We start from the raw sequence: 17870 nt of genomic DNA on the forward strand, positions 1-17870 counted from the left end.
ATTTAGATATGTATATAAATCCTTTTGAAAGAAAAAAAGAATTCTTAAAAAAATAATTTTATGAATATAACAGAACAGCACTCATTAATACACAAATAATACCTATTAGAAAATAATATACAAAAAAAAAAAATGAAAATAAGAAAATAATAGAATAGTCAAATGAAATTAACAAAAAAAAAAAAAAAAAAAATCTTATTATTTAAAAAATTGAAAAAAAATATTTACCTAAAAATTCTAAGAAACCCATTCCTATTAATGTATAAGTGAACAATTCATCTTTTATAGATGGATTCCTGCTTGTACCTAAAACTAACGCAGAAAATAAATTACCTATACCTTGAGCTACCTAAGAAAGAAAAAAAAATTTTAAACATTTAAATATTTACGAATCCATTAAAAATATAATTTTTTTTTTTTTTTTTATATTTGTTATTTCCTACCCCTCCAACTGATATTAGTGCAATAGCTGCTGATAAGCTTGCTATACCACTATCATGCCTGACACCTAATTGATGATTAATATAATTTTTTTCATCCTTCTTAAAAAAGAAATAAAAAAAAAATATATATTTTAATTATCATAGAATATAGTAAACATTTTTTCATGTGATAATTAAATCATATTCATTAAAATGTATAAACAAAAAAAAAAAAAAATATAATTTATTAAAAAAAAAAATTCATTATATGAAAGAATATATACATATTAAATACAACTAAAATTACATATATATGTATTACAAGAAAACATAACAGAGAAAAACTATTTAAAATATATTTATATATATACTATTCAGGGATACTTTATATATATATGTATTAATGTATAGAAATGTAATATAGAAGTATATAAAAAAAAAAATATTTAATGTATTTTTTCATTATTTTTTTTTTTTTTTTTAAATTACCTGAAGAAGAGCATTGGAATTTGCATTGTTAATTGTTTTGCTTATAAATGGAGAAGTGTGATAATATTTAAAAAATCTATTTGTTTTAAATAAATCATTGTAATAAAAAGTCCCCCCTACTTTAGTTGAGAAATTTCTATTAGCAACAAAGTATCCACTACTTAAAAATGAGCTTTTTAATTTAAAATTTTGAAATAGGGAAGAATTTAAAGTATTAAAAAAAAATTTACTCATTTTAAAAAATTAAAAATTAATAAGAATGTGTTAAATATATATATATATTTTTCTTTTTTGATAAAAAGGTATTTTCACATTAAATGAGCATTATTTGTATTTGTTTTATTTTATTTTCTTTTATAGTAAAATTTCTTAATTTCATTTATTTATATAAAAAAAAATAATATTAAATATTTTTTTTTGTGAAATATATTGTATTTTTTTTTTTTTATATGAAAAAAATTTTTTTTTCAGTTAATTCTACATGTAAATAAAAATTTTTCATTTTTTTTTTTTTTTTCTAGCATACCTAAAGCATGTACTTAAAAAAAAAAAAAAAAAAAAAAAGAAAAAAAAAAAATGTAATGCCTATATAAAATAATATTAAAAAAAAAATAGAAAAATAATAGGAAAAAAAAATTGATCTACTTTATATATTTCTTAGTATACATATATTAACTGTTCTTGTATTTTATATTCTACTTTTTTATTTTTTTTCTGAGTATCATTTAAAAATATATAACTGGATACAGTTGTACATGTATATATATATATAAAAAAAAAAATTAAAATATATAAATATATTTTTACTTTTAAAAGTACCTAAGATCTATATTCAAATTCTTATTCATAAAAAAAAAAAAGAAAAAAAAAAATTAAAATTAAATACTTAATTTTTATAAAGATAAAAAAAATAAAAATGGTAAAATAAGTATATATATTTATTAGAAGCTACTTTTTTAAAAAATAAAAAGAATATAGACTAAGGATATTAAAAAAATAAAAAATAAAAAATAAAAAATATATTTATATATTGTATATATATAAATTTTTTTTTTTTAAATTATTTTAAACTTTTATTAAAATAAAGAATAAAGCATATTATACATTTCTATGTAAAATTATTATCTTCTATATAAAATATTTGTGTATTGTTATTCATAAATTTGTTGATATATACTTTATTTACACATATCACTGTTCATTTAATTGTTGTAATTAATCAGTTTCCAAATTTGTTTACTTTCCTTTTTTCTTATTTTTCCTTATTAATATTTATGAATTTTATTTTAAAGAAATATGAACATGCATTATAGTTATCATATAATTACTTTATAAAATAAAGTTTATGTAAAATTTTTTTTTTTTTTAATATAAATAAAAATAGTTTATTGTAAAAGTAACAAATAAATTATAATATATATATAAAAAAAAAAAAAAATAAGAATAAATATTCCAAATTAAAATTATAAGTTATTTTTAACAGATACATTATTATAGAGGTATCAATTATTTTGGTATTCTGTATTTTTTCTTTTTCTTTTTCTTTTTATCGAAACAAAGTATTTATAAAATTTTTTTTAGAATATAATGAATGAATTATTGAGCACTCAAAAATTATGTGAAGTTTTAGAAGGGTCTATTAGTGATTCAAAAGAGAAAAGAAGTCAGTGCGAAGAATATTTAAAGCAAATCACAAAAATAGATGGTTATATAAATGTGATCCTAAATATTGTCAAAAACAATGATGTTGTAGATGATAATATAAGAATATCTGCATCTATTTTTTTGAAAAATAGCATAAAAAATAATTATGACAGACTAAAAAATGAAGAAATAGGTGCATTAACAAAAAATATATATGAAAGCCTTCTATATTTAGAAATGAAAGATAAACAACTATATATTCAGTTATTCGAAATAATGAAAATATTAATTCATAACAATTTTCCTGATTATTTTTATATATTAGATAATATACTAGAGGATATTAATCAAAGAAAAGATGTCAGAAAGTTGTATGTTAGTTTATATTGTTTGAAATTGATTTTTAAAAAATTAAAAATAAAGAAAAAAGAAGATAATGAATTATATACAGAAATTTTAAATAAATATTTTTATCCATTAATAAATTGCTTATATGATTTAAGTTCATTAGATATAAATAATAATGATGTTAGTGAAATCCTAAGTATTATTTGTAAAATATATTATTATGTGAATGATAGTTACCTGATTAAAGAAGTTATTATTTTAGAGTATATGGATAACTATTTTAGCTTATTTGATTTTATTTTAAAAAATGAAATAATAATTCCTAATTATATAGAAGATGAAAATTATTTAAAAAATTTGCCTCAATTTAAATGCAAAAGAATAGTTCTTGATATAATAACCAGGCTGTTTTCTAGATATGTAAATACAAATTATAATAAATTCAATAATGATATTACGAAAAAATTTTGTGAAATGTTTCTAAATAAATGGTTATGCCCCTTTTTTGAAGATTTTATTATCATTTTGCAAAGCTATCATAAAAATAAGAAAACATTAACAGATGAATGTTTAGTATTTATATTACAAGGATTATCATATGGTGTAGAAAATGCCTTAATTTATAAAAATTATATAAAAAATAATGTTGATTTTCTAGTTAGAAATATTATTTTCCCAATTTTATGTTATAATAATGATGATATTGAAAAAATGATTTATGATGAATACGATTACACGATTAATATATTCAACACATATGTTGTTGAAGATAAAAAAGCAAGTGCCAGTTCTTTTATAAAAGATTTAACACGATATCGAGGATTAAAGCATATATCTGATTTATTTCTATTATGCGAAAATATTATAAGTACATATAATGAAAATTATAATGTGATATATAATAATAATTTATATAATTCTAATAATAATGGAAAAGAAAATCAAAGTGATATAGAAACGTTGCTTAACAATGATTTTTGTAAATATAAATATGGAGCTTTAAAAATATTAGAATGCCTTTACAATAGGTTGTGTGATAAAAAAAGAAACATGAATATAGAAGAATTTTTAAAAACATATGTTGAAAATGACTTAAATAGCCCAAATTACCTGTTATGCTATCAATCTATTGTTACATATTGTTGTTTTATTAAAAAAGTACAGCATTTTAATGATTTAAATAGTCTTTTACGTAATTATGAAATCATACTAAATCATATGGGTAGTTCTAGCTTATTAGTAAGAGTGGCTAGTGCATCATATATTAAAAAGTTCTTTAAAATTAAAAATGATTTTTTAAAAAATGCAATTATTAAGACAATACCTATATTAATTGAACGCTTATTAAATGTAATTAAAGAGATAAAGTGTGAATATATAGTAATGACTCTTGATAATTTAGCTTATACATATAAAGACTATATTACACCTTATGTAAACGATGTAATTATAGCATTGTGCTCTAGTTTTATTTACTTGATGAATAAAAAAGAAGTGGATGAAAATAGAAATAATTCATTAGAAAATAATTTAAGAAATCACTGTGATAATAATATGAATGAAAATTCCATTATTAAGCAAAAAATTGGTATGAATGAAAAAAAAGGAAAAAAAAATGAAAATGAAGAATTAGATTTAAATTCAGTTATTTTATCTATCTTGACAGCAATATTAAGTCTTTTAGATTCAGTTGATGAAGGAAATAAAGAAGAAATTTACAAAAATACTGTATCATATTTATATATTGTTGTAGATGAAACTTTTAAATCTCCATCAATTGATTATTTAGAGGAAGCATTATCACTTTTAACTAATATAACATACTATTTGGATATTGACGAACAAGTGTATTTACGATTTGAAAAATTATACGATATATTTTATTTTAATTCTGACGAAAATTTGAAAATGAAAGAAATTAATTTAATAAGGAATAATCCACAGTTAATATTAAGTACTGATTTAATTGTCAGTGAAAAAAATAATGATGCTTATTTTTATGATTTTATTTTTGACTTTTCTGTTTCTATTGGGGTTTTTGATAATATTATATCCAAGGCAACATCATGTTTTGTAAATATGTATAGTCAGAAGTATTTTATGAAATATATCCATATGGTATATAGGTTGGGAATATTTGCATTGCATTCAAAAATTATAAAAAGTAGCTGCAAGTTGTTTTTTATTTTATTTGAAGCTACTGTTAAAATAAGAGGAATTGACGAATTAATTATTCCAATTTTAACTGCTTTTTCATTAAAAATTTTTAAACATGATGAAGTAATGGCAATAATGAATCAAAAAAAAAAAGATTCTGCAGAAAATAACGATGAGACCGAAAGTATATGTAGTGAATATGATGAAGATATATTAAGTAAAACAAATTTAGAATATATCAAAGTTTTATTTTATGCTATTATAATATATGATGTAGATAAATTTTTTCTCTTCTTCAATAATATGAATAAAACTAATTATATTTTATTATTTCTTTCTAATTTAAATGATATAAAAATTAATAATACAAGAAAATTATATTTATTAGCAATGAGTACTATACTAGAAAATATACATAATTCTAATATCAGCATGCATATAAATGAAGTAAACTCTTTTATTTTAAATTTAGTTAATGTAGCCAATGCATATTATGAAAATAAAAATACCAAAGAAACAACTGAAAAGTCATTTGATTCAGAAACATCATCAGTAGATGATAACAGTGAAGTCGATATAGATGAAAATGAGGATGCTACCAATGAAAAAGCATTCAAATTAATTAAAACTATTGAAGCTTTAGAAAAAAAAAATGATATGAAAATAAAATTAAAAGATAACGTTGCTTTAGAAAACTTAGATAATAATATACAAAAAGATAATTTTAATAAAGAAGTTGAAAATAATTTTAATGAGGATGATGATGATGATGACGATGATGATGCTTATTATGATTATGACGACTGCTCCGATTATAGCAATGATGAATATAGAAAAGGTTTTTTCGATGATATTAATGCTTTCAAAATTTTATATGATTCTATATCAAATTTTTATAGAAAGTATGAAAATACATACAATAATGATATATTAAGTAAAATTAAATATTTATTTGATGCTGACTTAAATGCACAGAAAGAACAACAAACCAATATTTGAATGAGAAGATATATTTAATATATCTACTTATAAGTTGAAGTCAAAAAAAAAAAATTAATACAAAAAAAAAAAAAAAAGAAGAAACAAAATAATATTGAATATACATTAAATAATTAAAAAAAAATTTTTTTTTTAATAACGAAAAAAAAAAAAAAAAAAGATTATATATATATATATATACATACATAAAGGATTAATATAATCCATATAAAAAACGCGTAAAAGATAATTTTTTAAATATTAAAGTTTAACTGTTCTCTTTTTTTTTTTTTTTTTGTGTTCGTTTCTTTTAATTGAAATAATTTATCCTCAGTACAAAATCAATTAAAAAAATAAAGCAATTCGTAGTAAAAATTACAGTAATTAATTTATTATAATAACATCCTATAATAAAAAAAAAAGTAATATTAATATATATATATATATATATATATAGTTATGAATTATATGTATTTTTATTCATACTTATTTAAAAGGTCTAAATAAAGAAATTTTTTTTCATCACCAATATTTTGATAAGAAAATATGTTGATCTAATTAATAAAAAAAGGAAAAGAAAAATATATTATAAATTAAATAAGTAAAATACATATTTTTATTTTATAAATTAAATATAAAAATAAATATTATTGACAAAGTGAAATAATTAAAATTATGTTTTATGTATTTATTTTATTCCTATAATATATATATATATATATATATATATATATATATATATATATATATATATATATATTTGTTTATTTATTTATTTCAATAAATAATTGTAATGAATATAGACATAATTTAGTGTAGTCATCATTTTTTTATTGTTACTAATTTTTTCCTTTTTTCAATATCTATATCAGAAAAATTAATATCTTTGTCAATCATATGTAATTTTATTAAATTATATATTTCTTCAATACTCTTCTGCATAATAATAATAAAAAAAAAAAAAAAAAGTATACAGATGAAATATTACTGTTTAATTTCTATTGAATTGTTTTTATTATTACATCATATTCAAATTTATCTAATAAGGTGATAGCTTTATTGATAATGTCTTTTTTTCTAACATCAAAAAATATGTATAAAAAAATTATATATATAAATTAATAACTTGTATATTTTACTAAAAATATGTTATATTTACAGAATATTTAGTATGTGTGAAAAGTGAAAATTTTGTTCTTTCCCTATCATAAGAATTTTTATTTTGCTTAAAAAATCATTAAAATTATTCATGTAATCACCTATATAAAAAAAAAAAAAAAATACAAAATTTGTATATATACATATATATGTATATTTCTATAAATAAAATCAAATTTTACTTTCAGAAGAAATAAAAGTTTCTGATTTTTCCAAATGCAAGTAATTGTCAATACATGATATTAAAAATTCATAAATCACTTCATAATTCAAGGGTGTCAAATTGAATATATTTTTTTTAATTTGTAAATTATTATTTGTGAAAGTTATTAAATCATATACTTTTTGTAATTTATCTTCACAATTTTCATTAGAGGTTAAATAAATTTCTAATTTTTTTTTTAAATTGTCTAAAACTATATTTTTTTGTTTTTCTGGTTTCATATTAAGTAAAAAATTAAAAAAATAATCCATATTGTTTATTGCATGTAATTCTTGATTTTCGATGTATTTCTAAAAAAAAAAAAATATTTATATGGTAAGTTATTTCTCACATGTATATATATATATATATATATGATAAAATTAAATTAGTTGAAAACCTAAGCATATAAATTACTAAATAAATAAGAAATTTCAATAAAAATATATATATATACTAATTAAGTACCTTGTATATTTTAGTTGATATATCATCTATAACTGTATCATTAACAGCTAAAATTTTTGCTAATCTAAAAATATTTTCTCTATAAATTAATCTGTTTTCATTTGTTATAACGTCAATTACATATAAAACATATCGTTCAATTATTTTTTCAACTAAATTAAAGTTGGATTCAATTAAAGAGAACTTCACGTAATATTTGTCATTCTTCTTTTTTATAAGATCGAAATTTTTATATATGGTTAATATTTCATTTATATTATTTACAAAATCTTCATCACTTTTGTAAATATAAAAATTTTCTTTAATTTTCTGAAAAAAAGAATAGGTTTGTTTGAAAATACAACTCAATTCTACATCAACAGACTTTTCATCAGATATATTTAAAAAATTAATAATTTTTTTCAAATACATATTTTTAATGTTTATGTAATTTTTATTTAATATATTTGTTTTTATTATATCATTTATCATTTTTTCATATTCATCAATTAAATATAAATCGTGAATTTCTTCTGTGTTTTTTATATTTAATATAACTTCATAAAAATATAATTCCTTTCTATTGTTATAAATATTCTCTTTTAATTCAAACAATTTATTTATATACATTTTTTTGCATATATCATTAAATGATTCATCATCAATTGATTCAAAGACAATTTCTTTTTTTATCTTGTAATTATTAATATCTATTTTTTCTTTTTTAAGAGCTCTTTTTGTTTTTATTTCTGCCAAAAGATCTTCAAAACGTATGTTTTTATAATTAAACAGATTATCATTTCCTATAATTTTAAAGTCCATATCAAAATTTTTTAATTCATTTAAATATTTATTAGCAACTTTTTCTAAAAATTTATTTATAATATTATCCTCAATTTCCTTATCAATTTCTTCATAATTTAAATTAAAAATTGTCTTAAATATTTTTCTTTCTGATTGATTTTTCATATATTTTAAAACAAATTCTTCATATAATTTTTTTTTGGCATCAAATAAAATAATCTCTTTTTCTTCATTGTCTTCTTTTATTTTATCCTTATGAATGCTATGTTCTAAATCTTCATTTTCTTTTAAGAAATATTCTTCATTATTTTTTAAATTTTCTTCTTCATTATTGTGTAAAATTTCTTCTTCATCATCCTTTAAAATTTCTTCACTGGTTTGTGCTAAGCTCTCTTCCTTTATATCTATATTATTTTTCTCTTTTAAAGATTCTTCGATTTTATCTATTTCTTCATATGTAGTACTATTTTTATCTTTATCATAAGTATAATTATTCATAATATCCTTTTCATTATAAAAATTAAATGAAAACAAATCGTCTAAATTAAGCAATTCGTTTTTTATTTTAAGATATTTTCTTTTCTTTTTTATCATTTTATAAACGTTTATTAAATTTATTACAAGTTTTAAACACTTACCCATGTTTTCTAATTTTAAAAATATATTGATATTTTCTTTTGTTTTAATTACAAAATCTAGAATAATATTTTTTATAATGTTTTCAGTGCATCTATTTGATAAAGATATTCCCCTCTTTAAGAAGAATAAATTGTCATTCTTATTTTTTAATTTCTTGAAAATTAAATTATTAATAAATATTTTGTATTCTTTATAAATATAGGAATATAAGTATTTTTCTAAATAATTATCAGTGAATGCTTTGTCTATTATTAAATATTTTCTTAAAAAGTAAATGTCATTTAATTTTTTCAATAATATTTCTTTTTTTTCTAATTCTTTTTTCTCTTTTTCTATTAAGTTACTATCAATTTTTTCTTTTTCGTATGCTTCTTTAAAATTATCATTTATTATATATTTTACACTATCTTCTATGTAATTATATATATTATGATTATTATTAAATATATTTTCATTTTCATTTTCATTTATATTTTCATCTTCAATTGAATCATTATCACTAAAAGTTTTACTTTCGTAATTTAAATCTTCATTAATTAATTTAACATCATTTATATTATATTCTTTATTTTCTTCATTTTTCTCATTTATATTTATAAAACTTTTTGATTCATGAAACTCTACATCAACGTTATTATTGTTTATATTTGTTTTATTTTTTAAATTATCTTTATCTTTTTCTTCTTTATATAAATCTTCATCATCATTTCCCTCTTTTTCATTGTTTTCATTTACATATTCTTCGTTTTCTTTTCTTTTATTTTCTTTGGAAATATTTTGAGTATAAAATAATTCATAGTTTTTATCTTCAATAATATTTTTTACAAGTTTAATAAAAATTGACATATTAACCTCTTCAATAACACTGTTATCTAATGTTATAAAATTAATTTTTTTAATATCATCATAAACATTATTTGAAAACTTTTTATTCTTTAATATAGAATGTATATAATTTTCATATTCTTTTTTTAAGGTTTCCAATATACAATCACTAATTATTTTTTCCTTTATCTACAAAAAAAAAAAAAAAAAAAATAGAAAATTTATAATTATATTAATAAATAAGTCTTTATATATAATTTATACAACTCTTTTTAAAAAATTGTATTCACAAAATTATTCTCTCTCTATATAAATATAGAGATCAAAAAAAAAAAAAAAAAACTTACATTTAAGTTTTCCGAAATATACATAAGCAAACAATAATTAGAAATTTTATTATTTTTAGAAAAAAATGGAATTTTATATTTGTTTTCTTTAATAATATTCAATTTATGTATGTCTACAACTTCATACTTAAATTTAAGATTTATTATATAAAATATGTAAAAAATTTTTGATAATATATCTTTATTTTTATTGCCATTATTTAAACAGTAATTATCATATTTGTTCAAAACCATACTAATAACGTTTTTAATGTTTTCTCTATTATTTCTAAATAGTTTTTGATATAATGATACAAAACAATTTAAATTATAAATTATATTTTCATCTAATTTTTCATTTGTATAAATTTTGTTAATCAAATATTGAGAAAACATATCATTTAAAGAATTTAAAATATCATTTAACGTATAATTAAATTTATACATAAATTCTTCTATATTTCGTCTATTTAAATTATGTAAACCTTTATAAAAAAAATAGTGACTAAATAAAATGGAAAATGAATCTTCTGTTATAGAAAAATATTGATTATATTTATTTATAAATAACACATTTAAAACTAATGAAAATATTCCTATTTCATAAAATTTCACATTTTTTAAAAGGTATATTATATCTAAATAGTTTTTAAAGAAAAATAAATTTTCTAATTTAATATTTTTTAAAAGCGCACATATAGAATATGTTAAAATCCCACTAACACAAAAAAATGAAAAATATTTTAAGAGATTTACATTTTTTAAGTAAAATGATATAAAATTACATAATTTTTTTTTTGAAAATATGTTATCTTTCTTATCTAATTTACCTAAAAAAAAATTTTTTTTATCTCATAAATTTATGAAATTAATTATATCATTATAATACTATTTTTTTTTTTTTTTCTAAATATATATAAAAAAGGATTACTACTATATATATATACTTATATAACAATAAATGAAAATAAACATGAATATTAGTATCAATTTAAATATATTCTTTAAAAAAATAATAATATCAAAATAATTAAAAATATATACATTTTTTTTTTTTTTTACATTATTTATAGTATTGTCTATTTACTTTTACATAATTCTTTTTAATTTTTTTTTATTTATAAAAGAGATTTTTTAAAAGTTATAAAAGTACTTACCATTTTGAGTTGTAAGTGAAGAATCTTTATTGTTGATAAGATTATTTATATAATAGTAATAAGATTGAATATCTTTGTAATTTTTACTATTACTGAAAACATTAATATTTTCTTTATGTAAATACAAGGATAAAATAAAATTAAAAATATTATAATTTTTCTTTTGTTTTCTTTCCTTTTCATTCTTCATTTGATTAAAATAATACTCCACTGATTTTTTTTCTCTTTTAATATTACCGAATTTAGAAAAAAATTCTTCTTCATCTTTTAGAGTTGATATATAATTTATTAGTTTTAAAATTTCATTTTTTGTATCATCATTATTTTCTAAATTATGTTTTTCTAAATATTTTTCAATATCTTCATATGTATAATCCTTTTCATCACTTACGTATAATTGAAAGAAATTAGATGATTTACTTTTTTTTATATTATAGTAATATTTATTAGAATTTTTTTTGAATAAATGATTAAGCTCGTTTGCTGATGAGCCAATATAGGTTTTTACTTTAAATTTTTTATAATTTCTTAAGGTAAAAGAAAAAAAATTAAATAAAAATACAACTAAAAAGATAAAATAGGAATTTTTTATCATTTCTAATCTCTAGGATAAAAATTACACACAATCATTAACAATGATTCTTCAATCACTAATATGTATCTTTTCGTAGATAAAATAAAATATAAAAAAGAAACATAAAAAATAAAATAATTTAGCACATTTTATCCTTTTCACTATTATATAAATAATTTTTTTTTCTTTATTTTTTATAAAATTTATAATCGATATTATTAAAATTATTTTACAAAAAAAGGATTTTTACTTAAAAGCTGTAATAGTGTAATTAGATAATATATCATTATATATATGTATATATCATTTAGATATGTACTTCTTATGTATTTATTAAATAATTTCTTAAATGTAGCAAAATGTATGTTATACTTAAACTATTAACTTTTTAAGCTATCTTAAATATATTTTTTATAAGTTCTTAACATTTATTCTAAATGTATATATTTTATATTTTTCCATATATGCTTAAAGCATTTTTAAACAATGAATATTTTTGTTTATTTTTATATATAAACAATAATAAATTATATTCCTTTAATTTTTTTTTTATTTTTTAATTTTTTTCTTAAATTTAATAAGATCGTTTATAATTCCTTATAAAAATAACTTCCTTTTTTTTTATCTTAAGGTAAAAAATTTTTAAAAATAAAACATTTACAAAAATATACTTTTTTCTTATTTAGAACAAAAAAAAAAAAAAAAAAATAATTTTAAGATATAATAAAATATAGAGTTTATATCAAAAAAATCTATCAATAAAAATATAATATTAAATGATATGTAGTTAAAAATAATATGGTTGCCCTTAATAAAAATTTATTAAACTTTTTATCTACTTTCAAAAGGGAATCAAAAAACGATGAACATACACGTAATGTCTATTAATATATATAATTTTATAAAATTATATTTTAATTTTCTTTTTTTTTTTTAATTTTATTGTTTTTCTATTATAATGTTTTCCATTTTCTTATTTATTTATTTTATTTTTTATTTTTTTTTATTTTTTTTGTTCTATATTGTTCTACTTTGTATTTTTTTCTATAAAAAAATTCTTTTATTTTCCTATACTTTTTATGATAGATGAGTATTTAGATGATAAAATTGAAAATACTAAATGCGAAAAAGAATATAATACCTTATTGGAATGTTTAGATAGATTTGATAGGTATAATTTTTATAATTTATGTTTTAATTTTTCGATGTTTATTTAAATTTTTTTTTTCTTTTTTCTATATAAAGAAACTGGGGAAAGTGTCAAGAAGAATTAAAAGTATTCAGAGAATGTTACAATGAAAATAATAAAATTATAAATTCTAGAAAAAACTAATAAGAATAATAATTTTACAATTATATTTAATGAAAAATCAATTTTTAATATCTTTAATTTTTTTTATCTAAATTGAAAACATTTTTATTTATTAAAAATCTTGTAAATTTTTGATACATCATAATGAAACTTCTAAATGTGTTAGAATTATTACTATCTTGGTTTCCTTTATAAACATTTTTTTTTTTTTTGTTTACGTATATATATATATATATAAGTATTTTAAATTTAAATATATATTTAAACAAAAAAATATATTCATTTATATTATCTTTATAAGTTTTCTTTTTTTCTTTTTTTATGCTTTCAATTTGCATTCGCATGTGTGCATAATACCACAGTTGTTATAAAACTTGTTTTACAACTGTTTAAAAACAAAATAAAAAAACAGATTTAAAAAAAAAATTATATAATTTGACATTATTTTTAATTAAATAAAATGAATTTGTGTATAACAAAAAAAAAAAATACCCTATATACACATTCTTTTTGTTATATAAAACTTTATAATTTTAATTATTTTCTCATTTATAAAATCTATTTATTCTACTTAATTCAAAACCTTATTAGTTTAACCATTATAATATTATTTATTTTTCAAATGAGGGAAACGAAAATGAAAACTAAAGTAAATGAAAAAATTAATAAAAATAATAATAATATAATTAAAAAAAGAAAAAAAAGGAAAAAAAAAATTATAATTAATGTTAAAAGAAGAGTTACAAAAAAAGAAGTCATAAATAGCAATATGAAAGAAAAAAGTAAAAAAGAAAATTTATTAAATAAAGAAATTACTAAATATAAAAAAAATAATACGAGACCGATAAATAAATTTTTATTTTTTGAAAAAGAATATAGTGTTAATGAGGTATGCACAAAAACTATTTTTTTTTCTAATATTTTTATTAAATTATATAAAAACACAAATAATTGTTGCTTATATATATATATATATCTTTAATTTTTATATTAATAAACTAGAATAAATTTTTTGTAGTTTCTTATATATTTGGTTTGTCTGGTTTCTATTATCATTTCTTAATATTTACACAATTTTTTTTCTTTTCTTACAGATTAAAAATTGTCAAATATCAGAATTTCTTTTAAAAACAGAAGATAAATAAAGAATTTCTACATTTAATCCTATGAAATATTTTATTTAAGAAACACAAATATACCTAAGCAAATTTGAAGTTGTAAGAAGCATATAAATATATATATTTGTTTTCATTATTTAGAATGTTTTCTCTAGCTAATTTTTATTTTTATCTAATATATAATAAATTATTTATTTTATGTATTTTACTATATATATGAGATATGCTCTAATTTTTTTTTTTTTTCTTTTTTTTTAATATTCTTGATTTTTTCTAAATAAATGTTTTTATTTATTTATTTTTGAATTCTAGAAGATAAAATAATATTAAAATAAATATTCAAAATAATTAATATGTATAAAAAAGGAAAAAAGATTAAAAAGAAAAATATAAAAATAATTCATTTTTGCTTGTATTTTTATCTACTTTTTTTTTAGTTAGAAATTTGAGAAAAACCCTTAAATTTTTTTTTTTTGTAAAATCAAATTTTCTATTAAAAATTATTTAATCTTTTTTATATTGAAGTTTAATTTTTAACAAATTAAATACTTAAATTTTATTATACACACAATTTTTTAGAAAAAAAATATAAATAATAGAAGTATTATTCAATAGAACTTACACTAAAATATATATATGAATTTTTTTTTTTTATCATAAAAATAACCTTTTTTACATTTAATTTATCATCTAATCATTATAAAGAATGTCTATTTTTATAAATTGTATTAATTCAATTTCATTTTTTTAGAATAATATTACTTAACATGTTTATAATTCATAAATATTATTTATAAATATGCATATATAATATAAACAAAATTATTTCATATGTAAATAAAAAAAGAAAAAAAAAATTTTAACATAATCAAAAAAGAAATATAAATACTACATATATTTAAAAAAATGCAAACTAAAAATTTTAATTTCTTCTTTTATTTCTTTTTTTTATTAATTTTATCTTTTTAAAATTTATTCCGTATACTTAATATTTCAACTTGTTTTATATATATATATATATATTCTGCATCTAAGTTATGTATTTAATAATTCTTTTATATTAATGGTAAAAAATATGATTTCATCATATTTTAATTATTTTTTTTTTCTTCTTATTTTGAATTATTATGAAAAAGTTTATCTTTTTTTGGGTTTTGGAGTACTTCCTTCAATAAAATTATTTTTTAATCTTCTTCTTAAAGTTTTAATATATCTACATCTTCCTGTTCCAGTAGTATTTCTTCTTTTTGCTTTTATTGACCAATTGAATCTTCTCTTCTTAGCACTTGGATACCCACAAGATGCGCATTTTTTTTTTTGTAAATGGTAACTTCTCTTGCCGCATCTGATACAAAGAAAGTGACTCTTTCCATTTCTTTTACCAAATGACCCAGTACCTTTACCTGCTTTACCCATCTTTTATAACTTATATATAATTTTAATTTTTAAATTCAAAAAAATTATTAACTCTAAATATATATTATATATATTTTTTTTTTTTTTTTTAGCTTAAAAAAATACTACGGGTTTATTTTTTTTGATATTTCATAAATATCATATTTTTTTTTTTTTTTAATTCTTAAAATATAATAACAATATGAAAAATAAATTTTTTTATTTTTCCTTTTTTTTTTTTTTTTTATCCCCAAGTTGGTATTAATTTTTTTATATATTTTAATTTTTTTTTTTTTTTTTTTTTTTGGTATCGTTCTTTTATTTTATAAAAATTCTACATTAAAACGCAGATACTATTGGGGTATAGCAAATTTTTTATTTTGAAATTAGTTTTTTTTAATATAAAAATAAAAATTTTACAAATTTTTTTTTTATATTTTATAATACAAAATATATATATATATATTATAAAAAAAAGTATTTTAATAATTAATGTTGTTAATATTAAATACTACTGATAAAATAAATCATGTGGAAATTTTTTTTTTTTTTTTGTTATGATTAATACTTTATTAAAAAAATAAACACTAAAACAAAAGATAAAATATTTTACAAATAAGTATATGAAAAAAATAGATTTAAAAAGAATGAAAAATGTTTTTATATAAATAAAGTATATTACAATTGCTCAATTATGCAGAGAAAAAGGAAATTTTTCTAAAAGTCCCCTTTTATCCCTTGAAATTTTTAATAACACTAAAATTAAAATTTTTTTTAATCAAATTCAAAATAAAAAAAATAAAAATATATACATATTTTACTAATGTTTATACACACAAATATAATTAAAAATAAAATAAAATAAATGAATAAATATTTTATTTAAATTTTTTTGTATTTTATTTTCTTCTGTTTAATTTTTGTTTTATTCATTTAGAATTTATGTACTAGATCTGATTTATAGATAATTTCTTTAACAGTTAAAAGGTACTATATTTAATGTATCTCATTTAAATATTATGAAATTAATTTAATTTTTTTTTTTTTTTATCATTATAAGTATAATATCTATACTGTAATAAAATAATATGAAAGCTAAATAGATGGAAATAGAAAGTTTTTGCAACATTTTTTTTTTATTTTCTCGTATTACTTTAGAATATATTAAAATTAGTTTTTATAAATAAATAAAAGATAATTAAAAAAAAAATATAAGTTTAATATAAATAAGTAAAAGAAAGGGTAAAAACAATAATATAAAAGATAGAACATAATAAAAAGAACAACTTGAAAAAAAAAAGAGAAATAAAAAGAATATATAAAACTATATATTTAAAGACATTTTTATAAATAATTAAAATAGAACAACATATAAAGATACATTAGAAAAATCAATAATAGAGTGTTAAAAATAATAAAGAGCATTAAAACATTAAAATTTGTAGAATAAAAAAGAAAAAAAGGAAAACAAATAGTTATTAGTTAAATTCAAAAATAATAAAAATGCTTTAGAAACAACACATATAATAATAGTAATAAAAATGATAAAAAAAAAAAAAAATTAATAAAAATAACATGAATATAGCATATGGTATGCTGAAAAAAAAAAAAAATAAAAATAAAAGGAATTAAAGATCCTTAAAAAAATAGAAACTACTTATAAAGCAAAAAGTTAAAATAAAAATGAAATAAAAATATAAAAAAATAAATTATAATAAAAAAAATTTAAATATAATATAAATAAAAAAGAATAATATATAAAAATGAAAGTAGAAGAAAATTCGTATTTTAATGTTTAAAGTATAATGGTTACATACGTATACGTCTTTTTATATAAAAATTGAATTATAAAAATTAATTCATATAAGTATATAT

The 17870-nt window shown here is 16.5% G+C and overlaps 6 protein-coding genes across 6 annotated transcripts; 3 read left to right on the forward strand and 3 right to left on the reverse strand.

Annotated features, from left to right (window-relative positions):
- Positions 1 to 58: 58 nt before the first annotated feature.
- PRELSG_0103800 (ATP synthase subunit C, putative) lies at positions 59 to 1145 on the reverse strand (the record flags this gene model as incomplete). The annotated part of the gene is made up of 4 exons (XM_028678345.1): positions 59 to 102; positions 229 to 349; positions 444 to 542; positions 912 to 1145. The coding sequence occupies 4 exons, from the start codon at positions 1143 to 1145 to the stop codon at positions 59 to 61; spliced, it is 498 nt and encodes a 165-aa protein (XP_028531403.1).
- Positions 1146 to 2498: 1353 nt separating this feature from the next.
- Positions 2499 to 6059, forward strand: PRELSG_0103900 (importin-7, putative; the record flags this gene model as incomplete). Its single annotated transcript, XM_028678356.1, has 1 exon — positions 2499 to 6059. The coding sequence occupies one exon, from the start codon at positions 2499 to 2501 to the stop codon at positions 6057 to 6059; it is 3561 nt and encodes a 1186-aa protein (XP_028531404.1).
- A 371-nt stretch (positions 6060 to 6430) lies between these two features.
- Positions 6431 to 12191, reverse strand: PRELSG_0104000 (conserved Plasmodium protein, unknown function; the record flags this gene model as incomplete). The annotated part of the gene is made up of 9 exons (XM_028678367.1): positions 6431 to 6443; positions 6525 to 6592; positions 6879 to 6974; positions 7061 to 7115; positions 7198 to 7297; positions 7379 to 7709; positions 7867 to 10302; positions 10461 to 11269; positions 11597 to 12191. 9 exons carry the CDS (start codon positions 12189 to 12191, stop codon positions 6431 to 6433), a joined length of 4503 nt encoding a protein of 1500 aa, XP_028531405.1.
- Positions 12192 to 12968: 777 nt separating this feature from the next.
- Positions 12969 to 13503, forward strand: PRELSG_0104100 (conserved Plasmodium protein, unknown function; the record flags this gene model as incomplete). The annotated part of the gene is made up of 3 exons (XM_028678378.1): positions 12969 to 13044; positions 13257 to 13341; positions 13416 to 13503. The coding sequence occupies 3 exons, from the start codon at positions 12969 to 12971 to the stop codon at positions 13501 to 13503; spliced, it is 249 nt and encodes an 82-aa protein (XP_028531406.1).
- A 439-nt stretch (positions 13504 to 13942) lies between these two features.
- PRELSG_0104200 (conserved Plasmodium protein, unknown function) lies at positions 13943 to 14627 on the forward strand (the record flags this gene model as incomplete). The annotated part of the gene is made up of 2 exons (XM_028678389.1): positions 13943 to 14371; positions 14577 to 14627. 2 exons carry the CDS (start codon positions 13943 to 13945, stop codon positions 14625 to 14627), a joined length of 480 nt encoding a protein of 159 aa, XP_028531407.1.
- Positions 14628 to 15737: 1110 nt separating this feature from the next.
- Positions 15738 to 16016, reverse strand: RPL37 (60S ribosomal protein L37, putative; the record flags this gene model as incomplete). Its single annotated transcript, XM_028678400.1, has 1 exon — positions 15738 to 16016. One exon carries the CDS (start codon positions 16014 to 16016, stop codon positions 15738 to 15740), a length of 279 nt encoding a protein of 92 aa, XP_028531408.1.
- Positions 16017 to 17870: the final 1854 nt, after the last annotated feature.

This window comes from Plasmodium relictum (assembly GCF_900005765.1).
Source record: "Plasmodium relictum strain SGS1 genome assembly, chromosome: 1".
Lineage (NCBI taxonomy): Eukaryota > Apicomplexa > Aconoidasida > Haemosporida > Plasmodiidae > Plasmodium > Plasmodium relictum.